General features: G+C 37.3%; 1 protein-coding gene across 1 annotated transcript; it reads right to left on the bottom strand.

Annotated features, from left to right (window-relative positions):
* Positions 1-1,018: 1,018 nt before the first annotated feature.
* On the bottom strand, positions 1,019-25,351 carry anpepa (alanyl (membrane) aminopeptidase a). Its single transcript, XM_039659629.2, has 21 exons — positions 25,202-25,351; positions 21,206-21,932; positions 19,172-19,314; positions 16,945-17,084; positions 16,739-16,865; positions 16,510-16,664; positions 16,319-16,432; positions 14,401-14,544; positions 13,088-13,153; positions 12,924-12,989; positions 12,681-12,856; positions 12,525-12,601; positions 11,000-11,133; positions 10,858-10,913; positions 8,670-8,817; positions 8,504-8,595; positions 8,295-8,405; positions 5,686-5,853; positions 2,319-2,459; positions 2,158-2,239; positions 1,019-2,029 (listed from the first exon to the last, which is right to left on the bottom strand). Exons 2-21 carry the CDS (start codon positions 21,793-21,795, stop codon positions 1,877-1,879), a joined length of 2,883 nt encoding a protein of 960 aa, XP_039515563.2. The 5' UTR covers positions 21,796-21,932; positions 25,202-25,351; the 3' UTR covers positions 1,019-1,876.
* Between the last annotated feature and the right edge of the window lie 1,677 nt (positions 25,352-27,028).

Raw genomic sequence — 27,028 nt, 5'->3', positions numbered from 1 at the left:
TGGGTTGGTCCATATTTGACCCAAATTTGGGTTGAAACAACCCAGCATTTTTTTAGAGTGAGGATACTTTAGTGAACAGGAAGTTTATGTAAACTATAAATCTTTTGTAATGTTATGAATGTCTTTATTGTCATGTTATTTAATTTACTATGGCCTTGCTGAATAAAAGTGCCCCCCACAAAAAAAAAAAAATTGTAGTAGTATGTCTGTAATGTTTCATGTCAGCATTAATGATTAATATATCAATAATAGCAAGATAACAATACAAAGATAAAAATAATTTTACATTGTAATAACAAAATACGAGTGGCACTTGCCCAGAAACAATTGGTGTTGTGTGTGAATGACTGTACAGATGCTGCGGGGGAGTTCTGGGTGTGCTAGGATGCTACTTGCTACTAAGAGAACACGTTTTCCCAGGCTGAGATATGGCTAGGATCATATGTATAGGATTTTTTTATTCTTCGTCCAAACACAAATTGTCATGGCAAAGACACTGACAGGTTATGATGTACTGGTTTATGTCAAATTGTCATAACAAAGACATCTCAAACAGTGTCATATTTGCATTAAAAATGTCATAATTGAGCAAATGACATTTAATGACAGTTGTCATAAACATGCATAAAACCTCATGTCATGATTATGAAGGTGTCATGTCAGTGTCATGCACTCCCCTATCAAGTAACCGTGTAATTTCTATAGTCTCTTATGTTACTTTATCCTCATTTGCGTCAGAGTGATGTGATGTAGTGGTTAAATATCTGAGCTGTTAACTAAATCCCGTAGGGGAGTGCTCCGTGAACTATCACTATGTCCTTGAGCAAGACATTTCTCAGGAGGGCTGTCCTGATATACAGTCTGCCAAAATGCTGTTAACACTTGTATATATTCATTCACTCAGGACACTGAATTCATGCGAGGCTGGAACTGGTCCTGCAAAACACCCACACACACTGTATAAACTATATTCTGTCCTCTAACCCTAAACCTATCCATCATCACAGGAAACTCTGCATTTTTACATTTTCAAAAAACATAATTTAATATGATTTATTTGCCGTTTTCCTAATGGGGACCAAAAAATCATCCACAAGTACAAGGATTTCAGATATTGCCATCTTTGTCCTCATAAAATAGGGTTTACATGAACACACACACACACAAAGACATTTGATAAGCTCTTATATTAACAGGAATAGTTCATCGATTTAAAAAAAACATATACACTTCTGTTCATCAGTTGGTGAGATGGTAAGATTTTTAGTGAAAGTAAACGCTAAAACAGAGAAGAAATATTGAGAAATAATGCAATTTAAAATAACTTTTTATCTGTTTTATTACATTTAAAATGCAATTTATGCAAAGCTGAATTTGCAGCATCAACAGAAATTTCTGATCCTTCAGAAATCATTCTAATTATGATCTGCTGCTCAAGAAACATTTCTTATTATAGTTATCAATATTGATAGTTGGAAACCTTGATAGATTACCCAACAACAACAAAAAATCTTACCAACCCCAAACCTTTGAAAGGTAGTCCATTTTCATTTTGAGTAAATAACAACTTAAAATATCAGCTCTTGCTCACACCAGGCAACCTTATGGCTTCATAAGACTTTTATAATATTTTATTGGTGCTTTTAATTGACATTTTTGGAGCTTGACTGCAGCGATCATTACCATTCACCTTTATTATACAAAGAGGAACACTCAGGATATTGAAACATGCTCCTTTTATGTTTTACAGATTAAAGAAAGTCATAGAGATTTGGACGACAAGAGGGTGAGTAAAGGACGACAGAATGATCATTTCTGAATCCAGTTGAAATAACTCAAGTAATCCTTGAACTCTTATGATATGTAGATGTGACGTTTACTCTGATTCTGAGGTGAACCACTGCAGCACCGGTTCCTTGTTTTCTGCCAGCCACGTAATCTTGGCTGTCGTCTTCTCGATGGCCTGCTGCAGTGCTTGAGTTCCCGAGCCGAATCCGGTCTCAGCGTTGTCCTTTTTGAACTGTTTCAACTTAACAAACACAGCAAGGAATTAACACTTACGTCAGGTGAGTTTTTATCAATGTTTATCAACCTCTCACACTAGTGCATGCAATAGCCTTTTGCCATGTGGTTCTTCTAAAGTCAAAGTTCACATACCTGACTGAGTTCAAATGGAGTGCAGAATCTATTGGTAACGTCACCAATTAATCTGGAGAACGTGAATGATCCAGTGCCATACCTGTTGAGTAAAACCAACATCATTTTCTTCTGCTCAATCTGTGTGTAAGTGAGTGTGTTATTGTATTTGCCACACTTACACTTTGAAGAAATAGAAATAGTTTGCCCGGAAAAAGTCCCATGCCAAAGGTTGGCCAATGATATTACTGGCAATGTACCCAATGGTGGAAGCGGCATCCTGCTTGCGGATCTTTTCTGGATTCATTGTATATTCCAGGTACCTCAATAAAACATGAAACAATTTACACATTGTATTTCTGATAGTTTTACCAAGTATGTACACAAACTGTCCTTGTGTTCAAAAATACATTTTTAAAAATGTACAGTAATTCATATGCAGGCACTGACTTGAGCACCATTTCTGTAATGAACATTCATTGATTTTTGAGTTCATATTTGATACGTGATATTTGTTATTGTGGGGCCTTCTTTGGTAATTTTTGACCGAAACATGATATTTTGTTTGTTTTCTCTCAAATGTTTTACATTATCAGAATGGCAGGAAACTTGGTAAAGGTTTTGGCACTTGCTCTGTGAACACACACACACACACACACACACACACACACACTCAAATCATGAGCATGATTCTGAAAGGTTAAATGGTTCTGAAAAAATAAAATAAATAAATAACTTGTGCTCCTCGCAGTCAAAAATGGGAACAGATTTAATCTAGTGGAATATTTTGGTACTGCGCCCTAACAAAATCTAACTGGAATATCAAGGTTAAATTTGGAACATAACTTTTTTTAGATTTATGGCTTTGATTTTCTCACAGTTTTAGAGTAAAATGTGTTTTGCAAAATATACATCTTATGTAAAAAAAATTTTTGTATTTTTGTGCATTTTTCATAACAATAAACGTAAAATTCTTTAACTTTAAGTTTACTTTTTTTTCACCTCAACAAGTTTCGTCTTTAAAAAGAGACCAACTAAATTCTGTGCTACAAAACATTCAAAATTTATGACAGTTTAATTTGGAAATCCAGAGAGTTACATAAATAAAAAGTCTGGGTGCTTTAGTTGTCCCGAGAGTCCCTTAAAAAGTGCAATTAGAAGGCTGAAATCCTCATAAAAACGCTGCTACATAATCTTTTGCTGTAACACATAAAAAAGCATACTGCATAATAAGCATATGAATATTCAGCAATATTAATATGTGAAAAATGTTTGACTGCTAAATCAAAGTCATTGTTGTAAAAACACATTTTGTTAAGAAAATAAAACTGGAAATGATGTACACTCACCGGCCACTTTATTAGGTACACCTGTCCAACTGCTCGTTAACACTTAATTTCTAAGCAGCCAATCACATGGCGGCAACTCAGTGCATTTATGCCGAGTTCAGACTGCATGATTTTCAAAGTAGTCGGGTCGCTGTTCTTTTCACACTGCATGACTATCTTGGCCAGCATTCAGTCACTGCTGTGTTCACACTGGACGATTGATCGGTGACAGAAGGTTTCACACTGCATGACTTTAGAAAAATCGCCGACAGACTCTGTCTAGCACGCTGCGCGCAAACTACGTTTCACAACAAACACACGTGAGATGTGAAAAGGAAACAACGCGCGACACCACACGTGCAAGACCGGAGTTCTCACGTGAGACTTTTTTTTTTTCGACCCGGTTGTGGTACAGCTGGTGAAACGTCAAACAGACACGAGTGCTCCTGCCAAATTTCTCCTAATTTTTCTTCCATTTATTGTGTCCAAATAGACAGAGAAGAAGCTTTTTTTTTTTAAACAAAGCCATATCATGTTGATATGTGATCTATAACTCCTCCCCAAACTCCCTGCTGCTCTGTATCTTGCTCTCTCACTGGCTGCCGGTGATCGCCAGTGTAGTTTTCAGTCAAAACACTTTTCACACAGCAGGATTTTGAATCGCCGACAGGTCCAGATATTTAGCATGCCAAATATCTCACGGGCGTCGGCGACTCGTCGGTGATTCTCTCAGTTCGCGTCTTTGCTCATTTACACTGCGTGATTATCACTCGCGTGAACGAGCGCCGATTTGCCTGTGATTTCAGGCATTTGTCGGCGATTTCTCAAAACCTGTCGGCGAGCCAAAATCGTGGCTAAAATCATGCAGTCTGAACGCGGCATTAGGCATGTAGACATGGTCAAGACAATCTCCTGCAGTTCAAACCGAGCATCAGTATGGGGAAGAAAGGTGATTTGAGTGACTTTGAACGTGGCATGATTGTTGGTGCCAGAAGGGCTGGTCTGAGTATTTCAGAAACTGCTAATCTACTGGGATTTTCACGCACAACCATCTCTAGGGTTTACAGAGAATGGTCCAAAAAAAGAAAAAACATCCAGTGAGCGGCAGTTCTGTGGGCGGAAATGCCTTGTTGATGCCAGAGGTCAGAGGAGAATGGCCAGACTGGTTGGAGCTGATAGAAGGGCAACAGTGACTCAAATAACCACCCGTTACAACCAAGGTGGGCAGAAGAGCATCTCTGAACGCACAGTACGTCGAACTTTGAGGCAGATGGGCTACAGCAGCAGAAGACCACACCGGGTGCCACTCCTTTCAGCTAAGAGGAAACTGAGGCTACAATTTGCACAAGCTCATCGAAATTGGACAATAGAAGATTGGAAAAACGTTGCCTGGTCTGATGAGTCTCGATTTCTGCTGCGACATTCGGATGGTAGGGTCAGAATTTGGCGTCTACAACATGAAAGCATGGATCCATCCTGCCTTGTATCAACGGTTCAGGCTGGTGGTGGTGGTGTCATGGTGTGGGGAATATTTTCTTGGCACTCTTTGGGCCCCTTGGTACCAATTGAGCATCGTTGCAACGCCACAGCCTACCTGAGTATTGTTGCTGACCATGTCCATCCCTTTATGACCACAATGTACCCAACTTCTGATGGCTACTTTCAGCAGGATAATGCGCCATGTCATAAAGCTGGAATCATCTCAGACTGGTTTCTTGAACATGACAATGAGTTCGCTGTACTCAAATGGCCTCCACAGTCACCAGATCTCAATCCAATAGAGCATCTTTGGGATGTGGTGGAACGGGAGATTCGCATCATGGATGTGCAGCCGACAAATCTGCGGCAACTGTGTGATGCCATCATGTCAATATAGACTGAACTCCCTGAGGAATGCTTCCAGCACCTTGTTGAATCTATGCCACGAAGAATTGAGGCAGTTCTGAAGGCAAAAGGGGGTCCAACCCGTTACTAGCATGGGGTACCTAATAAAGTGGCTGGTGAGTGTATAGTGATTATCTAAAAATAGTATTATTTAAACATTTGTCCTTTAAAGTCATCATAAAATCCTCCCCACTGAAAACTGAATGTTGCAGTGTTCAATGTATTTGTCATTCAGGAATTTCTTGGATAAGCATTTTAATTTAGAATTATTATTTTTTCTCTTCATAATTTCAGCCATTCTTATTTGTCTTTGAGCTTTGTGCTTTCCCACAGCTACCTGTTCAGTAACCAGGGCACTTTGGTGCAGGCCAGAGCCGCTCTCAGTTTGACAGCTTCAGCTGCAACCGTGGCCTTCTGGAACATCTGCCAGCCAAAGTTCCATTCTTCTGCACCGCCCGCAGCGATGGCGTCGCAGTACACCGTGGACCTCAGGTTAGGATGAATCCTGAAAGGTATGAGGAAAAGAACGACCATCTGACCAATTCCAGGGCTAGAATTATAAGGAGGTGTGGGGGGGGGGGGGGGGGGCATCGTCTCTCTCTATTTAAGGCTTGTTGTCCTTGCCTGTTCCCTGTTAAAGGGATAGTTCACTTTGAAATTAATTTTGATACGTTTTAGCTTACCTCAAGGGTATCCAAGATGTAGACGTCTTTGTATTTTCAATTTAGAAATTTTTCAGTCAAACTGGTGTTGTCTGTCACTCAAATAATGGAGGTCTATGGGGTCCACCTATGGGTCCAACAAACCGCTTGTTTCGTTTCTTAGGCCATCAATGTGTACTTACGTTTACGAGTCATTAAATCATGTTTAATTTGGACTTCTCTGTGCATGCTCTTTGAGGTGGTGACCATAGACCTCCATTATATGACTGACAGACAAGAACGGTTTGACCTAAAAATATCAAAATTGAAAATACTGTGGAAACAAAGACACCTACTCTTGGATGCCCTTGAGGTAAGCTAAAACATATCAAAAATTTATTTCAAAGTGAACTATCCCTTTAATGACACGGTAAAGCCCTCGGACACGTCGACGTGATTGATTACAAGGTAGTTTGTGATGTAAGGAACGCCAGCAATTTCAAACCGCGTTTTTAAGACTGTCTTTAGTTTACTGAAGTTTTAAAGAGAAAATACTCAATTGATGAATTGGTTGTCTTAAAGGGATACTCCACTTTTTTGGAAATAGGCTCATTTTACAACTCCCCCAGAGTTAAACAGTTGAGTTTTACCATTTTCGAATCAAATCAGCCGATTTTCTGATATTTAGAAGAATATCAGTAACCAGACAGTTTCTGGTCTCATTGACTTCCATAGTAGGAAAAAATATACTATGAAAGTCAATGAGACCAGAAACTGTCTGGTTACTGATATTCTACTTTTACTTTTGATATTCTATTCTACTTGTTTAACTCTGGGGGAGTTGTAAAATGAGCCTATTTCCAAAAAAAGTGGAGTATCCCTTTAAAGCATATGTAATTAATATGATTTGGCTTTTGATTGACTATGTTATCAAACAGATAATAATGTCTACCGTCTAACAAACAATCATCAGAAACGCAAATCAGAATGTCAGTGGATAAAGGCGCTAACATGATTGGTTACAAAGTACAACCGTGTTTTTGAGACTGTCTTTAGATCACTGCAGTTTTAAAGAGACGATACTCAACAATGGTGTTGACTTATGAATTTGCACATGGTTTGTCTTAAATCATATTCACCACACAGACACATATTTTCACCTCAGGGGGACTTACATTTCTGGAAAAAAAAAAATCTAACTGACCCCTAAATGAATAATGCAAAATCTCACCTGTAGTAACTCACCAAAAACCCTTTATAAAAATAAAAATATAAAAGTAATTGTGTACTGTAAATACATGAAGGGATGTATTGTAATCACAGTAACAAATGCCCTTGGCGCTGGCCCTGGAGAGAAGTGTTACTAATTGCTTAAGTGGACTTCAGTCTAGATATGTAATAAACATTTAGCAAAGGAAAACCTCTGGATGTTTATTGTAGATAAAGTAAGACAGAAACTTTTCCCTCAGCTGTAGGCAAAGGCAAGCACACGTTTCAAATCAGTGCTTCTGACGTGACGTGAATCCCTTATTATATCGCCATCTACTGTTTAAGAAGAGGAAGTTCCTCAACTGCATTTGTGAGAAAATCGAGCCGAGAGATCTCATAAAAAGTGTCTCACAAATGATAACAAACAGATCTTTATTTGTATGCACTAGATTTGGTATTTGTTCAACTTATTTGTGGAATATTATCTAGGCTCATTTATTTATATTTGGTTACTCCACTGCATTTTCGCTCAAATTGAGCCTATTGTCCAGTTTGAGCTGATAGTTGTTTTTGATTGCGAGTCGAGTTTTCCTTTGCAAATCACATCAAGTTCAAGTTTTGCAAAATGCTGGATTTGTTGGCTTAATTTTGGCACATAATTCGCTCCAGAGTAAAATGTCTGTGTGTTTGTTTAACACCAGAGGCTCTGTTCTGTCTTTTGATATATTGCATGTTCCATAAATAAATGTGTTGCATGTACAGCGGTGGCTGGCAACTTTTTTTGAAAAATGCTGGCGGGGACAGAGTTAATATTTTACTATAAAGTATTCTATTGTCTATTTGAAAATGTCTAACTTTAATCAAGATGTAGGCTAATCATTTGCTTTAACTTTCCTTAAATGACTTTCCTTTTCAGATGAGGTGACGAATCCCTCTTTCCAACCCGTCCCCTCAATAGATATAACAAAATCATGATCAAACAAGCGCTAGAACTTGTCAAACACACACACACGATGCACCATTTTGAAGAACTGGCAAAGTAGATCATTTCTATATTGTTGAAATTGCTCGACTTGTTTCTGTGGTTTGCACTCACGCGTTGACATGAGGATTCTGCATCCATCTTTTGAACCAGCTCTTGGTTAGTTCTCTGCATCCCTCCACGCCAGTACTGCAGGCTAGTGAGAGTGCAATGATCTGTGTAAACCTGAGAATAAAAATATGGCACATTATTAAACATAACTTAATATCATTCTTCTAATAGGGTCTGGGAAGTGTGTGACATAACAAGAGATGTAATCTTACTGATCAGTGTGGCCAGAGGGAACCGTTGTCCAGTTTGAGCTGAGAGTGCCAAAATGTTCAAACAAAGGTTTGACTTGTTTCTTGAGATAGGCCTGAAAGAAATACATACAGCAGTTCATGTAATCTGTCTGTTTTACTCTGATTATAAAGACAGGGTTTAACCAACCTGCAAGGCACCGTAAACTTCACTGCGGCCGAACAACTGGAAAAAATAGTTCAGATTCCGAAGCGCTGCCTCCCATGGAATGTATTCCCGCTCATGAATGAGATATTTAGTTGTCCTCAAAGCGAGTGTTATGTTTATAATGGATGCTCTGGAAAAATTAAAACAAAACATGACAGTTTGACAAGGAATACATGCATGCATGCCCTCACATTTCCCACACTTTTTGATTGGTGAATGTTCATGACAGTGTTGTAGTACTCGAGACTCGGACTCGGTCTCGAGACCATATTTTAGTGGTCTTGGTCTCGTCATGGACTCGTGTCCATTTGGACTCGGAATTGACTCGTACTCGAACATTTTTTTTTTAGGACTCGGAATTATTCCCGAGTCCACTCGAGTTCAATTAAAAATATTTTTCATGATTATTAATGTATGTTAATAAAATATTTCTTTAAATTGATTGACACGCCCAGTGATTGGTGATTTTCTAGATTTTCAACTGCGCATGACAAATTGTAATAAAATTACTTTTAACACCACCCACTATGTGGCCTTTTTACCCTAAACTGATCATATTTTTTAAACTCTAAGTAAATTCAGTAAAAAAAAAAAAGGATTTCTCTAAGTAAATAAAAGTAAATTAGGTAATCAACCCTCAATGGTCTCGGTCTCGACTCGGACTCGACCGTCTCTGGTCTCGGACTCGACTCTCTATGGACTCGGTCTTGACTCGGACTCGACTCTCTCTGGTCTTGGTGTCACTCGGACTCGAGTGAGGTGGTCTCGACTACAACACTGGTTCATGACTTACAATTGTTTGTGATTACTGGATAAATACATATTTTTGAAAATCCTTTATATTCATGGTGATTTACTTTTGAATCATTTAAACTAAATTGACTGACTCATACCTAAGAAATGACTCGAAAGAATAATTCACTCACGAATCAGACTTTAAAGTGCCTCGTTGTGGTGCCTCGAATATCTCCTTTAATGTGATGTGTAATGTAGCTTTCTGTGTGAATGCAAACGATCTGCAAAGTTGTGAAGCCGAAAGTGCATGATAAAAAAGTTGATAAAATATGGACTTCAATGGGAACCAAACGGTTCAAGGTAAAAAAAAAAAGACAGTTTCAGTGCAAACTATTCAAAAGCCTTTAAACGATGAAATGGCTTAAATCTCCTCTGAGCTTTCCTCTTTTTCTTGCGGATTTTGACTCTTTTATTTCGTCCCTTAGACTTATAAATAACAAGAAAAGTGAAAAATGTTTGATGCATTTTGATGATTTATTCAAAGACATGACTTGACCTTATTATTATGCTTTTCTTTCTTTCTTTTTATGTATTACATGATTTGATGTATGCAAACCTGGATGTTTATTTTGTTTGTTTGTACACCTTGCTTAATTTCCCTGAGTTGGTTGTTATGTATAAGTTCTGCAATAAAAAACAAAACAAAATTGCGGTGATTAGCCACTTGATGGCGCCATAACTCTTAAAAAGATTTCAAAACCATGTTTCCTTAGTAAATTTCCATCACTGATCTAGGTGGTTAACGCCACTATTGTATTCGTCTGAAAGAGAAAAGTCATAGGCTACACCTAGATGGTTTGAGGGTGAGTAAATCACGGGCTAATTTTTATTTGAAAGTGAACTAGTCCTTAAAAGTACGTCATGCCTGATAATAAATATTGTTTGAATTAAATTAGATTCATTTCAATTACATTCCTAGTACAAAAAAAAAAAACCCTTCTCAGATCGTGGGTACCCTGAAACACACTAAAACTCAAAAGATTAGGGTTGGTGTGATGTTTTAATATTTTTGAAAGAAGTCTCTTATGCTCACCAAGGCTGCATTTATTTGACAAAAAAATACAGTAACAATATTGTGATATATTGTTACAAATAAAAAGATTAAGAACTGGTCAAGATATATTTCTTGTTAGTATCAATTTGAAACCAGTTGTGCTGATTAATATTAAAATTGATCAATATAAAGTTCAAAAGAACAGCATTTATTTGAAATATAATTATGTTGTAATATTATGTCATTTTTGATTAATTCAATGCATCCTTGCTGAATAAAAGTATTCATTTCTGCACAGAAAAAAATAAAATAAAATACTGACCCCAAAATTTTGAACAGTAGTTTACATGTGCAGATGAAATGAATCTTAATAACTCTCACCGTGCTAGATTAAACGCATCATCCAGAATCTGTGCTCTGTTCACCACAGGAATCACCTATGTAAAGGAAAGATATAAATGATAGTTTTTATGTCTTTCTGGCATTTTCATGACTGTCCTTTCTCATAATTTTCATGCAGGACCTGGTGATTCGACTCCAGTTGGCTGAGGAGTCGTTCCCAGTTGCCAAGGTCGTAGTTCACTCTGAAGTATCCTGACACATGGAGGTTGGCCAGCACCCATTCGCCTCTGCTGACTTTCATGGGTTTGTGAATAGCTAAGAGCAAATAAAATAAGGTCAATTTCATGTACTATCTTCAAACAAGGAGAAAGCATTTCATTTGACAGTAAATTGCCATTTTAATTGACAGGCGTGTGATCTGTCATACAGCTACAACTAGTAATAATTAGTAATACTAATAATTATTATGCTACTGTTCAAACATTTACAACGTTACAAAAAAATTCTATTTCAAATAAATAATAAAAAAAAGTTTTTAAGTTTATGTTCATCAAAGTATCCTGGAAAAAAAACAATTGTATTTAACATTGATAATAATAATAAATGTTTCTTGAGCATCAAATCATCATATTACAATGATTTGTGATGGATCATGTGACACTGCAGACTGAAGTAATGATGCTGAAAATTCAGCTTTGCATTACAGGAATAAATTAAATATGAAATATTATTAAAATAAAAATACATGTTATTTAAATTACAATTACATTCACAATATTACCGTCTTTTAAAAACGTAATTATTTTAAAAAAAAACTTTGAACATTAGTGTATTTTCAAATTAAAATCGGAAATTTCAGAATTGTAAACTTGAATTAATTAGAAAAAGGCAAGAACCTTTTCACACACTGATGATGCTTTTTTTGATTTTTTGATTTTTTTTGATTTTAAAAATTGTGTGTACATTTATAATACTATACTTTTTATTATATCACATTTGCATCAAATGACAAAAAAAAAAAAATCGTTTACGCTGCTTTTTGAAAGTTGTGAAAATGCTATTGTGGTGTCTTTCTTTTGCTATTTAAGCAAATGGGAACACAACAAATATATTTAATGTAGTCTTTCATTCTACCGCTATAGAAGTTTACCCAACTATGACGCCTTCAGCTTCTGAGAAACCCTTAAATATGGTCAATTACTGTAAATAGTGCATTACGAAAACTAAGCTTGAACTAAACTAAAAATGACATAGAAAAACTATTACTTTTACAAGCAATCAGGTGAAAGTCTGACAAGAGCAGCCTTTAACAACTTTTCAGAACATTCTGGCAACTACAGAGCGACATGTGAACAATTGCTCTTAGCAACACCCTGGCAACCACCCAAAACATTCTGGCATTGTGATTGCAAGTTTTGCACTGGGAACACTTTTTAAAAATGTCTTCAGGAAAAGTAAAAAAAAAAAAATGTATGCATGCACTCAAGGCTTTCTATCAAGCCAAATAGTTTTGTATGCTTCACTCCCTTTTCCAAAAACATATTCATGCATGCCGGCCCCTGTAGAATAAGGAGTAACATTTGACTCTTTGCCCACTACAGATTGGCCCTTGCGGGGGAGTGCAGAAACTCATAACAACAAGAACCTAGTGATCTGCATCGAAGACCTGTAGCAAGACTTTGAGGACTTTAGAAGGTTTAATGTACCTGATTTCTGTAGAAGCCACAGCTGATCCTGCACCTGGTCTCTTTTCATCCATTTGATGGGCACGAACCATTCGTAACTGAGGTTTAACACAGCAGTTAGACTTATAGGAAGGGTTTTCAAATGATCTATGAGAATGAAAATGCTTGACAACATACTTAAATTCAGATTTCCTATCCACCACTGCATCTTTTTCCAGGAGAAAGTGCTTTTGGCTGACGTTGCCAGTTCGAGTGTCAATGGTGACTACTGGGTAGCCCATCTGTAGTATCCAGCGGTTCATGATCTCGTGAACACTATACGGTAGTTTCACCCCTGGAGTTTGATCTACTGCCTGGTTGAGACGTGAAAATGAGCATAGCATGTCTCACAAATAAATCTCAAACAGTTTAATATCCCACCTTTTGAAGATGATCCCAGAGGTCTGAATAGACTGTGCTTCCAAAAGCAAACTGGTTCAGATAGTTCTGTGGGAGAGGAACAACACAAACTCTTTTCTCTGGCCGTGAAGTATGGAGTAAAAGTTGCAACTTGTTCAAAAACTTGAGGCTACAGTAAGACTTACACTGAGTCCCTTGGCAAACACAGGCTCTGTCAGGAATTCTGAGAGCATTTTAAGCACTGCAGCTCCCTGTAATGACAAACATATGTATTGCTTTTATCTCTGACTGGACTGAAACTACCCTGACTGCTTTATGACTGTATTTGCAGCCCCTCAAGGAATGCTGCTTTTTGGTGGTCTTTCGGATTTCCACATTATCAGGCCTGAAGCTGAAACTCAACGTGGATAATCCAAAGAGTTTTCATTCTAATCAATGCTAATGTTACGGGTGGTTGCCAAGATGTTGCTAGGTTGTCGTTAAGGTGTTCTGAATAAATATTAGCACATGTTCTGAGTGGCATTGTGGTTAGATGGTTCTGAATGGTTGTTAGTCCATTTATAGCCAGTTGCTAGGGTGTTTTTTATGGTTGCTAGGGTATTGTGGGTAGTTGCTACAGTAATCGGAGTGTTGTAAGTGTTTTTCTTTTCTTGGTGGTTGCTAGGGCATCACAAAATTTCTAGGTCTCATTATAATGTGTTTTTAAATGTTTAATCAGTATTGAATGTAAAACAGATGTCCAGTTGCTAGGGTGTTATTGGTGGTTGCTAGGGTGTTGTGCTATGGAATTCTGAGTGTTCTTAGTGTTTTTCTTTTCTTGGTGGTTACTAAATTTCTAGGTCTTATTATAATGCTTTTTTACGTTTTTGAGTAATTAGTGCTGGATGTTAAACAGATGTCCAGTTGCTAGGGGGTTTTGAGTGGTTGCTATGTTATTCTGAGTGTTCTTATTGTTTTTAGGCTCTTGTCGGTTACTAGGGCATCACAACATTTCTAGGTCTTATGATAATGCGTTTTTGCAAAGTAAACCTGTTACATTGTTGCGGGTGGTTGCCAGGGTGTTGCTAGGGGATTGTTAAGGTGCTCTGAGTAATTATTAGCACATTGAAATCCTGTCTCTACTGTGTTTTGAATGGCCTTTATCCTATTTTCTATCCAGTTTCTAGTTCTTGGGGGTCACAATGGTTTGTGGATGGTTGCCAGGGTGTTGCTAGATGGTTGTTAAGATGTTCTGAGTAGTACTTAGTGTGTCACTATCTGGTTTGGTTGTTTTGCTTAGTGTTGCTATCCTTTTGCTGGGGTTTTCATTATGGTTGTCACTGCCAGGGTGTTGTAATGTGCTTGTTAATATGTTATTTGTGTCACTGTCTGGTAGCTAGGGTATGGTTGCTGTGGTATTCTGAATGTTCTTAGCATTTTTCAGTCCAGTTGCTAAGGTGTTCTATTGGATGCTAGGCATTGCTAAGTTTCTTGGTCTTACTGTGTGATAATGCAGTACCTTGCTGTAGGATATGGTGCTGAACATTTCGCTAATTTCTGATGGAGTGTTGACCTCCTCCTCCTTTCGGGAGAGAGGGTGAGAGGAAGTCAAGCTATCCACAGCAAACGCTCTTTGCAGGTCGTACAGAATGATCTGGTCTTTCTGGTGAGGGACAGAGTTGATCATCAATTAAGTGTTACAAGGTGTGTCTCTTCTAAACATTTCACTGAACTGCAACATGCAACTCTGCATCATACTCTCAAAGGTGAAGTGTGTACTGTAATGTCTGCACCACTAATTGCTATACACGAAACTGCAAAAATAGTAATAAAGATTTCCAGGTTGACCAAGAACTCAAGAAGAAAATGAATTTATAGCCTGTCTTACCAAGAAGAATTATTTATTTATTTTAGACTCAAAGAATTTATTTATTTATTTTAGACTCTAGCATCCCTGCGACTACATAAGACAAGTGATTTGGATGATGGATGGATGGATTCCATTGATCCATCATCCACAATCCATCCATCATCCATCAACCATACATCATCTGTCCGTCATCCATCATCTACCCATTCACTTATCTATTCATCCATCTATCCATACGTCTGTCTATCCATCCATTCATCCATCATCCACCCATCCACCTATCTATCCATCTATCCATCCATCTATCCGTCCATCCATCCATTCATCCATCATCCACCCATCCATCTGTCCATCCATCCTTCAATCATTCATTCATCTATCTATCCATTCATCCATCATCCACCTATATATTCATCCATCCATCCATCTATCCGTCCATCCATCCATTCATCCATCATCCACCCATCCATCCATCCATCATCCACCCATCCATCCATCTATCCATCCATCCATCCTTCAATCACTCATCCATCCATCATCCACCCATAGACCTATTTATTCATCCATCCATTCATCTATACGTCTGTCCATTCATCCATCACCCACCCATCCATCCATCCATTCATCCATCACCCATACATATGTCTGTCTATCCATCCATTCATCCATCATCCACCTATCTATTCATCCATCATCCATCCATTATCCATCCATTCATCCATCCATCCATTATTCATCCATTCATTCATCCATCAACCATACATCATCTGTCCGTCATCCATCATCGACCCATCCACCTATCTATTCATCTATCTATCCATACGTCTGTCCATCCATCCATTCATCCATCATCCACCTATCTATTCATCCATCCATCCATCTATCCATCCATCCATTCATCCATCATCCACCCATCCATCCATCCATCCATCTATTCTTCAATCATTCATCCATCCATCTATCCTTCAATCATTCATCCATCCATCTGTCCGTCCATCCATCCATCATCCATCCATTCATCCATACGTCTGTCCATTCGTCCATTCATCCATCACCCACCCATCCATCCATCCATTCATCCATCATCCACCTATCTATTCATCCATCATCCATCCATTACCCATCCATTCATCCATCATCCACCTATCTATTCATCCATCATCCATCCATTACCCATCCATTCATCCATCATTCATCCATCCATTATTCATCCATCATCCACCTATCCAGTCACAAGGCTAGCTAAATGAATTAATTAAATACAGGCTCTTTTTTTAGCTTTACCAATAATTATTTGGCTCTGTTCCAATTGCAGGAACTAACTGAACCATGCTAACCAGTCAAACTTTGACCCCTTTGCTTAAACAAACAGACACCAATTAGAGCCCCAGTGTTTACACTCCTCAGGAATTCAGCCTAAAAATTCCTGTTAAACTGTTCGTTTAATGTGGGATAGAGAAATTTCCTTGATAACTATTTAATATTGTGTGCATATGATTATCTGGACATCTTAAAAGCACCTCAAAGAAAGGGACTATTTAACAAATCCTTTGAATGATGTTCTTACAATGTTCCAGGTAGGCTCAGCATGATCAGCGCCCAGATACTCCACGTATGAAGCAAACCCCTCGTTCAGCCAGAGATCATTCCACCATTTCAGCGTCACAAGGTTTCCAAACCACTGGAAGACATTAATCACATGGCAAACTGTGTGAAGCAAAAAGTACTCAGAGTCCCCTTTACTAGGCCTAGACGTACCATGTGAGCCAGTTCGTGAGAAACCACAGTCGCAATCCTCTGCTTGTTGCCATTGGCAGACGTCTCCGAGTCGTATAGAAGCGCAGTCTCTCTGTAAGTGACAAGACCCCAGTTTTCCATTGCTCCCGATTCAAAGTCAGGCAGCGCAATCTGATCTAAAAAAAAAGAGGAGGATAAATTTGCATTCTGCTGTACTTTGAAGGTTTTCCTAATGAAGTTGGTCGTATACCTGACTTAGAAAGTGGATAGCTGGTGTTGTAATATTTCTCAAAGAACTCCAGTATTGGCTGAGTGATACTGAGTGCATAATCTCCTTGCCCATCTCCAATGGCTTTTTTCCGAGCCCATATTCTTACCTGTGACAATGCAAACAAACATAATTTAACTTCATGTCTGTAAAGAGTTTAGATTAGTAAATTGGCATGGAGGTACTACCAAAACACCCTTGTTGCCTTCAGCCCTGATGTACGTGAAATCACTGACGAGAAATGCAACAAGGTATGTTGACATCCTCTTTGTGGGTTCAAATACCGTCCTGGTAACGACCGTTCCATCAATTTTGACGTTTTCTGTCTCTAAGATGAAAAAATAAGAAACAACAGTTAGATCTGTTTATTGGGCTGTCAGTAAATTACCGTAAAATATTATATAGGGATGTGAAACGATTAATCGCATCCAAAATAAAAGTTTGTGTTTACATAATATATGTGGGTGCACTGTGTATAATTATTTAATATATATATATATATAAATACACACACATGCTTGTATATATTTAAGAAATATTTAAATATTTTCATGTATATACAGTATATAGATTTATATATAATTTATATTAATAAAAAATACATATTTTTTTTCTTAAATATACATGCATGTGTGTGTGTATATATATATATATATATATATAATTATACACAGTGCACCCACATATATTATGTAAACACAAACTTTTATTTTGAATGCGATTAATTGTGATTAATCGTTTGACAGCCCTAGTATTTTGAGTTAAATTAAATATGTACCTTGCATTTACTTTATGAATTTGGCAGATGCTTTTGTTTACAACCACCTACTTTGCTTTTAAAGAGATAGTCCACCCAAAAAATAAAAAATTCTGTAGTTTCTTCATCCCCAAACCTATGACTTTGTTTTGTGGAAGGGGATATTTAAAAAAATGTTGGTAACAGTTTCATTTCCCACTGGACAAAAATATAATCAATGGGATACAAAACAGTTTGGTTACCAACATTCTTCAAAAGATATTTTGTTCGGCAAAAGGAAGAAATGCATACAGGTTTGAAACGACATGAGGATGAGTAAGTATGTCAGAATTAAAATTTTTTGGTGGACTGTCTCTTTAAGGTTTATCATTTATCAGTTCATGCATTCCCTGTGACTTCAGCATAGATAGTGCCATGCTGTACTGTTTGAGCTATAAGAAAAGTCCTTTAATTATGCCAATTTAGTTAATCAAATGCCAGGTAATTAATCAAATACATTTATAACAAAATTACCCATTAAAACAAATGTAAGGGGTTTTAGAAGTCAATTATTGTTAATTTGATTTCCATATTTTTAAACATAAGTCTGTCACTACAGTCAGACTGCAGCAGCAATACATTTTGCATTTGAAAAAAAAACATTTTTAACTGAGACATATTAGAAAATCTTGTCAGGATTTAACTAATTAGATACAGAAATATTGCTTTGATGTGAAATTAGCCCTGCAAGCAAAACATGATTTGAGGCAAAGGTTTGCTTATGTTCAGATAGTCAAGATTAGGTTTGAAGCTCATGGCAGTTAAGGGAATAACTACAAGGAAAACAAACAGAGCTGAAGTGAATGCCAACATGAGGAGGACAGATGTTGCCAGATGACACATAACCAGCAGACTACCATGACTCAAAAAGTGCAAAGTTTGCATGTCATTTGTGGTTTTTAAGGAATTGGTCATTTCTTTCCTGTTGCTATAAACCTATGAAGTCTTTTTAAAGGGATAGTCCATCCAAAAATTTGTTTCTCATTAATTGCTCACTCTCATGTCATTCCAAACCCGTAAGACTTTAGTTCATCTTCGGAACACAAATAATGATATGTTATAATTGAATCTGAGAGCTTTTTGTTTCTCCATTGACAGCTACGCAACTACCACTATAAAGCCCCAGGAAGGTAGTAAAGACATCATTAAAGTAATCCATGTGACGCCAGTGGTTGAACTTCCATCTTTTTAAAGCAATATGAACTTTTTTGAAGCAATATGAGTGCTTTGTTTGCACAAAAAACATAATTTACCACTTGTTTTACAAAATATTATATGCATGATGTGTTGAGATGAGAGCAGGCCCTGTTGCGTGAACACACGTTACTTGTAGGTTTTTTGATATCGTTGATAATTTATATATATAATATATTTTTAAATAATATTTAAATTAGAATTGGCAGGTGACAAAATAATTGAATTGCTGATTAGCCTAAATGTGTCTTAGAAAAAAATAAATCTTGATTGATTTGATGCATTTTAAGATATGTCAGTGCAAGTTGCTTTCAGTTCAGATAGTTTAAACATGCATTTTAGGGACTAAATGAATGTGAAATCGGTCATCGGTCTTTCAGTGAGCACAAATGAGATTAGTGAAAGCGATGGATTGATTGTCTTACTCATTTCCTGACTGTTGGACAGTGCTGTGGTTCCCAGGTCATGGATAAGAGTGATATGAAACACAGCTTTCATGCCAGGTTCATCGAAACACGGGAAAGCTTTTCTAGCGTAAGTGGCCTGCATCTGAGTGATGGCAATAATTCTGGAAAACATTAGAAAAGTGTTTGATCACAACAACTAGCTTTGAACAAATGGCAACAGTTTGAGGTTTGCTTTACTTATCAATAGATTCGATTACTATTCGAATAGATTCATTCATTTAGATTCGATTCTTTTTTGTTTTTTTCAGTAAGATGTCTTATTTCTACATTTAAAGGGATAGTTCACTTTTGAATTAATTTTTGGTATGTTTTAGCTTACCTCAAGGGCATCCAAGATGTAGGTGTCTTTGTTTCCACAGTATTTTCAATTTTGACATTTTTCAGTCAAACCGTTGTTGTCTATCAGTCATACACGGGAGGCTGAGGGGGTCCACCAAAAAGCATGCACAGAGAAGTTAAAATTAAACAAACATGATTTAATGACTCGTAAATGTAAGTACACATTGATGGCCTAAGACACGAAACGAGCGGTTTGTGTGAGAAAACGAACAGTATTTATATCGTTTTTACCTCGTGTAATCACAGTGACGTCCAAGTGATCTGAATCAGTTGCGGAATGTCCAACTGAACCGAACTGAATCAGTTCAATGTTACGCCGGAAGTGATCGCTTGCGTGTGACGTCACTCAATATTTACACAGAGATTTCGGAAGTTTTACCTTTTACTAAACATATTTAGATATACCGAAATCGTCTTCCATTGCGGTTTCCCGTATATCTAAATATGTTTAGTGAAAGGTAAAACTTCCGAACTATAAACAAACAGTTACGTAGGCGCGCAAGCGATCAATTCCGGCGCATGCGCAGATCGAAGCGCCCGTGCCGTCAGATAATTTTGTCATGGCTATGATTACACAAGGTAAAAACGATATAAATACTTTTCGTTTTCTCACACAAACCGCTCATTTCGTGTCTTAGGCCATCAGTGTGTACTTACATGTACGAGTCATTAAATCATGTTTAATTTTGACTTCTCTGTGCATGCTTTTTGGTGGACCCCCTTAGCCTCCAGTGTATGACAACGGTTTGAATGAAAAATGTCAAAATTGAAAATACTGTGGAAACAAAGACACCTACATCTTGGATCCCCTTGAGGTAAGCTAAGCTGAGGTGAACTATCCCTTTAAATGATCTATAATGTCTATAATGAACAACATCAAGGAAAATATTTTCAGAAGTAACAGTTAAAAATGTCTTGATTTGCATTACATAAAAAATGTCATATTTGCGTTACATACAAAATATCAAAACAAGTGACTTTTAAAGTATAGCACAAGCACACTTTTGAAAAACATTTCAGAAAAAGATGTTTGATAGATTTTTAAATTATAAACTAATAAATAGCATATTGTTCAAAAGTTTGGGTTTGGTAAGATTTAAGTCTCTTATGAACACCAAGGCTGCGCTTATTTGGTTGAACAATATTATTACAATTTAAAAGAACAGTTTGCTATTTTAATATATTTTAAAATGTAATTTGTGTCTTTGGTGTCACATGATCCTTCAGAAATCATTCACTGTTACAACAGTGGTTCCTTAATATTTAAGTGGAAACTAATTTTGTCCAGGATTTTTTGATGAATAGAAAAATCAAAAATAAACAGCATTTATTTGAAATATAAATCTTTTGTAACATTATAAATGTCTTTGGTTGATTTCATTCCGGAATAAAGCATTTACAGACCTCAAACTTTTCGACAGTAATGTGTACTGGTAAAAATAAACACTAATATTTCGACATAGGCCTAAGTATTTTTGACATTTTATGATTGCTCCACATAACAGGAAGTAGATGTGGTTAGATTCTGAGAAATCTTCCGCATCATCTGTTTTGCAGCCAGGTCCCACATGGTTTGGTAGATTGTGTATAATGCAATAATATTCAGACATTTTTAGCTGCTTTAGTGTCCTTATACAATCTACAACATCTCACTTTTTTTCACCATCTTCCATGTATTCACTCCTGTAGAAACCATCCAGATTATCAGAAAGCTCTCCTCTGAACTCTGTATAGAGCCAGTAGGACTTCCCAGGCTTCAGTTTTCCCCCCAGCTGAATCACCAAGTACTGTGTTTCGGTCTGAAACCAGGTGGTCTTTATTGCTGGAGCTGTTACGCCGCTCACACCCATGAGTTTTGCATGGTGCCCCTTGAACAGAGTTAAGTTCAGTTTGTTGGAGTGAATCAGTATCAGATCTGTCGTCTTCACACAAGTAAACATCACTCCCGAGTCCCCAGTGAAAATATACGTCCCATTGGCGTTCATCACCAAACGAGGCCAAAGAGTCACGTTGTAGTACTGTGGAGACAGAGTGTCGGGCAGTCTGTATTTGTCCCAGGGTTCGTTCGAAGTCTTGGGGGTGGGAGGTACTGGTGACGTAGTTGCATTACTTAATTTGGCTGTGTTTTTGGACTTTTCTCGATTATAAACGACTGATAATGCAATGATGGTCACCAAGGCTATTGCAGCCAGTACCATGGCAGCGGTGGCCATATGTTTGCTGATGTAATATCCTTTCCCCATTGTTCACTGCGGTTTGAGATGAGAAAAAGGTGCTGTCGCCGATGTGCGTTTTTCTTCTTTGTCGAGATGATATTCTAGTATGACATTGCTTTTAACAAAAACAAATAGATGGTTTCCATCTTCGGTGATATAAATACCTATAAAAGAAGCAATGATCATTAAAGATTCAAGCAAAATGATTGTAATAAAGGAATAGTTCATCCAAATATGTAGTTTCAAATGGAATGACTTTCTTTCTAGAACTCAAAAGATGTTAGGCAGAATATTCACGCTATTTGTTTCTAAACAATGAAAGTGAGTTGGGCCCTGTCACATTGGATTATTGGTTCTGTTTCATTTGCTTTTAGTTTGTTTCAATGTTCCCGCTTGTCCTTGGCTGTCATGGTTATTCATTGTTTGATTGATTGATTTCTTACACCTGTTTTTAGTTTGGGGCTGTTTACATGACACCATTTTCAAACAAAAACTGAATACTTTTTATTCGTCTGGCCATTAATTTACATGACAACTGCATTTTGGGGTGCCTGAAATCACAAGCTTTTGAAAATGGGTTTCAAAGTTTTCGCCATTATCGTCTCAGTGTAAACTACAAAAATGTATAGACTACTTTTTTCACGGACAGACAACAACATTGTCAAACCGTACCGTGTTAGTTTTCATTGTTAGTTTTAGTATTTTTTTATGTGCTCTTGTCATTTTTATTAGTCGTCGTTTTCTCAAGTAAAAGCGCAAAAAAAGCTTCTGTTCTGTTGCCTCAGCAAACGATCTGTTTCTCACTGTTATATTTACTGTTGTCAGTACATATAGATGAATCCGACGAGCGTTCTGTGTAGGCTGCCATCTTGTGGCGACGCCATTACTGAGCTGTTACACCGGCATAGACATGTGCACCGGTATGTAAACAAACCTAGGTGATAACGCGAAAGCACCCTCGATGACAGCTACAGCCAGGCAGAATGACTTGTTGGGTTGATGATAATAGACAGTGGCCTCCAGTCACAGATGAAGGTACAAACGATCTTACAGATTATTTATGAAAATAGCTTGGCAAGTTGGCAAGCTAGCTAGGCTAACGAGGAAACTATAAAAAAGATCTGTCCATTTGGCAACAATAAATAAATAAATGAATGAAATCAAATAAACAAATTCATGTTTTTCCTTTGTGTCCATTATTTATCTCATTTTCAAATTGCAATGGGCAAGGGTAAGGTAACGTTACAGCTAGAAATTAGTATACATAATATTGACCAATTAGTGTTTTTAAACCATGGAAAGAGGTCAATATAACAGCAGGATAACAATTATGTCACATAACTTTACATTTAGCTCAGGAAAGCCATTTAATGACCATAGCATGTTAATTGAATAGAAAAAATAGCAAGAGAGGAGATTTTGCTGATCACTATGTCACATATTTATTAATTTTTTTTTCATTATGTCATTAAATAATTGTTATTATACGCGAATGTCCGCGTCTTGTACTCGCCCAGGAAATCTGTGTAAACCGTACGGCACCAGACAGGGGCAGTCGACCCGGGGTATTCACAAATGTTTTTTCTTCAAAATTGAAATTTTACTGCCACCATTGAAACAATTTATAACGAAACTGTTTACCCACTCGACATTATACAAGGGGTAACGTTGTAACGTTAGTGACAGTCGTAAATCGCGGGCTGTTTATTCCATTGGACGCAAGTTGCAACTAAAACAATAGGAGGCAATGGCGCAACGCTACCCAGCAACAGCTCAGTAATGGCGCCCGCTTACTTCCGGTAGTTTCGCCGGATTCGTCTATATGTTGGAAAGTTATGGCAAAAAAAACTTACAAACTCTGTGCTTCTCCCTACCCGCCCCAAAATGCCCCAGTAATTTATTCTTGTGATGCAAAACCGTTTTAGCAATTTGCTGGTAAAATGTGCACTTTTTTTTCTGTGGTTAAGAATGAAACAATGTAACTCTGTTAACCTTAATCTAAACATTATAGCTATTTAGTGTTAGTACAAAAGACCTATAATGCACATCTGGAATAGTCCAATGCACTAAATCATTTTGTGCTCTTTTCTCACAGGTGCTTCCTCTTGATGGCTTGCATCATTTACCATCTTGTTATCATGTGAGTTCAATCAACAAACACACGCACATATCTTAACACTTAACGGCTGCTGAACAAGAACAAGCCGGTAATTTCAATCGGATTTTAAGTGTTGACTCGTTTTGGGCCATTTTCATTGGTGCTCTATGCAACTGGCGGCAGGATATAATGGGATAGAATCCCCTCCCTGTCATTGTCAATTACACCAATGGATAACGTGAGCTGTCTTTTCAAAAGAAAAATAATTTTCTGCTTGTAAGTGGGAGATGTAAGTGAAAGTTCAACTTGCAGATGTGTTTGCATTGGGAAAAAACAGCACTGGTCACATAAGGGGGGCAATGAAAATATAATCATCATTACACCACTAAGGTTGGTGAAAAAAAACAGAAATGATCTCATATTTCCATTTTTTTTTTTTTTAATTTTTAAAATGCTATATTAATTGCTTTTAAAAAACACTCACTCACTTTTGAACGTGTCTGTGTGTGTGTGGTTTATATTACATTGTGAGGACCAAACGTCCCCACAAGGATTGTAAAACCGGAGATAACCTAGCCGGTTGGTCCCCAAGAGTACAAAAGCTTATAAATCATATCATAGAGTGAGCTTTTTTGAAAATGTAAAAAAAAAAATAAAAATAGGTTTAGGGGTCGGGTTAGTGTAAGGGGACAAAATATAAAAAATTTTTACAGTATAAAAACCATCACGTCTATGGAGAGTCCCAACAAAGATATCGAACCAGAGTGTGTGTGTGTTCAAACCGTTCAAAAGTTTGTGGAAGCATTTAACATACCATTTTAAAATGCTAAATCATGGACAAACAAGTCCTCCAGCTGGATCAGCAAGAGCCATAATAAACCAAACCAGTATGGAAATCCACGCTTGTCTCAACTGATCTTAACAGGTATGCCAAAGACCTTATTGCAAATTATAGTTTTGCATATACAAGTTCATCTTGCTTAAACTTAACTAAACGCTTGTGTCTTATACAGTCTGACAGCTTTATTCATTTCATTCTACTGTTTTAACCATTTCCATCTGGAAGTTATTTGAGGTAAGTAAATATGAACACAATATGCTACACTAAAGCACTAAACACGCACATTGCAAAGAATCCCATCTCATCCGTTGACCATATGCTAAATCACTCTGTCTGGAAAGCCATGCAACAGGCGGGAGCACAAACATCTTGCAGTAGTTTTCTTTCTTTTGAAAAGACGACTTCTTAGTTCTTGTGTGAGATTAAAGTCAAATCAAATAAAGACACACGCATGCTTGACTAAGATGAAAAGAAGAGAGTAAAAGTACACATACCAGGTATCCATAGGGAAATTCACAGAAGTGGGATAGTTGCGTTTATGATGAGGTTGATGGGAAAAACAAACACACACACTCTCTCTCTCTCTCTCTCTCTCTCTCTCTCTCTCTCTCTCTCTCTGTCTCTCTCTCACACACACACACTCATTCCCAGTTAGGAGGAGGGGCAAAACAAAGCTTAGCTACACATACAGTATACACACCCCAAAGCCACCTAGACACAGACACAAACGTACACGAACAGACTGAGAATTCTCGAACAACTCTTTGTCCGGGGTTTTAAGGGTAAAACTCACTCTGAAGTCACATTTATTGCATGTCTTTCATGGCTTATGTGTGATGTGCACAGTTTGAGACACGAGGGTTTTTTTTCTCAGGAGAAAAAGATCCTGATTTAAAATGTCTTTACTTTGGCTAGATTTTGCATTATTGAACAAAATGCAAAAATTATGCAGCCATTATACTGTTTATCATCAGCTTGTGATGAACCTTCAGGATCTTGAAAGGTGATTTGATTAGTCTTCATTCATCAATATGGCAAAAAAAAAAAAAAAAAACACCTGGAAAGTGTGCACATATATATATATATATATATATATATAAAAGTTTGGGGTTGGAAAGTTTTTTGTTTTTTTTGTCTGTTATTAAAATTGAAATTACATTAAAATGTAATTTATTCTTGTGACTTATTATTATTAGCAATGTTGAGCTGATGAATTATTTGCAATGTTCCTCATTTGTAAGTTGCGTCTGCTACATGAATAAATGCAATACAAATCTGTGCAGCATTTATGGCTTAAAAACAAAAGAGAAATTTAACAAACCGTATGAAATTCATAGAAACTCATCTGTTCTCAGTATGCAAGTGATAGTGTTTTGCACACAATAAACCATTTTAGCTGAGATGCAGCGCACAGGGGATGCCACACAGATAGAGAGAATGTCTTGATGGAAATGTTCACAACCAGAAGTGATCCTCATATTATTTCAGCTATTGTTTCAATAACTTTAACCCCGAATCTGATGGAAATTGTCTAAGTGTTGAAGTGTGGATATGTGCATGTCGTTGCACATATTAAAAAGTTGCACCTGATAAAGGTTAGATCTTATTCCACCTCCATAGAGCTGTAAAGCATCTCTCGAGATATGGCCGGCAAAGATAAGCAATTTCAAGAACAGCTGTTATGTGTTTCAAACAGCAATAACCAGAAAATCACAGCTTTAAAGAGCATATTGCAGGTAAAAAAAAAATCGAAATTTATAGATAACCTTGTATGAAAATACCATATGAAAAGTTAATGCAGGATTTAAAATGTTTTAAAACAACATAAGGACACTAATTTAGAAGATAAAGTGAGCGTTTCTTGGACTGCTAGTAAAAACGGCTTTTTTTTCAACGTCGCGTCATTTGACGTCATAGCAGGGAGCCGCAGCCTCGGCTCAGTGAGAGCAGGCTGGTGTTCAGTGAGAGCGCTCGTCAGTCAGTGTGCTTTCGTTAGTTTTTGCATTTTAATTTATCATCGTCATGGTAAATATTGTGTTTGTGGAGATTGCAAAAACTCCAGCCTGTCAGGACTTCAAGATCGAGTCCACAAGTTTCCATTACAATAAAAGTGACGGTGCTATATAGCCTATCTTTCGTTCCTGGTGCGGTTTGAGCAGGTGAAGAGACGGGATTTCTCCTCTCGGCTCGGAAAACACGGTCGTGTGTAGCGTTCACTTCAGATCAAATGATTAGCATCTCGGCAATATGATGGAGTTCAACATCATGTTATGCCGAAGCAAGAATATTGATCGTCGTATACTACCAATGGCATCAAATAG

This window comes from Pimephales promelas, chromosome 1 (genome assembly GCF_988280905.1).
Source record: "Pimephales promelas chromosome 1, fPimPro1.hap1.1, whole genome shotgun sequence".
Taxonomy (NCBI): domain Eukaryota; kingdom Metazoa; phylum Chordata; class Actinopteri; order Cypriniformes; family Leuciscidae; genus Pimephales; species Pimephales promelas.
Note: the sequence above shows the minus strand (reverse complement) of the source record. Positions and strands in the feature narration are given on the sequence as shown.

What these genes read in the sequence shown, in the direction of transcription:
- anpepa (XM_039659629.2), bottom strand. Translation starts at nt 21,795, where the DNA reads ATGGGGAAAGGATATTACATCAGCAAACATATGGCCACCGCTGCCATG. An exon ending in AAGGCAACAAGGGTGTTTTG is followed by an intron (nt 16,866 to 16,944) that starts GTAGTACCTCCA and finishes GCATTGTCACAG; the next exon opens with GTAAGAATATGGGCTCGGAA. An exon ending in AAGTTTACGGTGCCTTGCAG is followed by an intron (nt 8,596 to 8,669) that starts GTTGGTTAAACC and finishes TATTTCTTTCAG; the next exon opens with GCCTATCTCAAGAAACAAGT.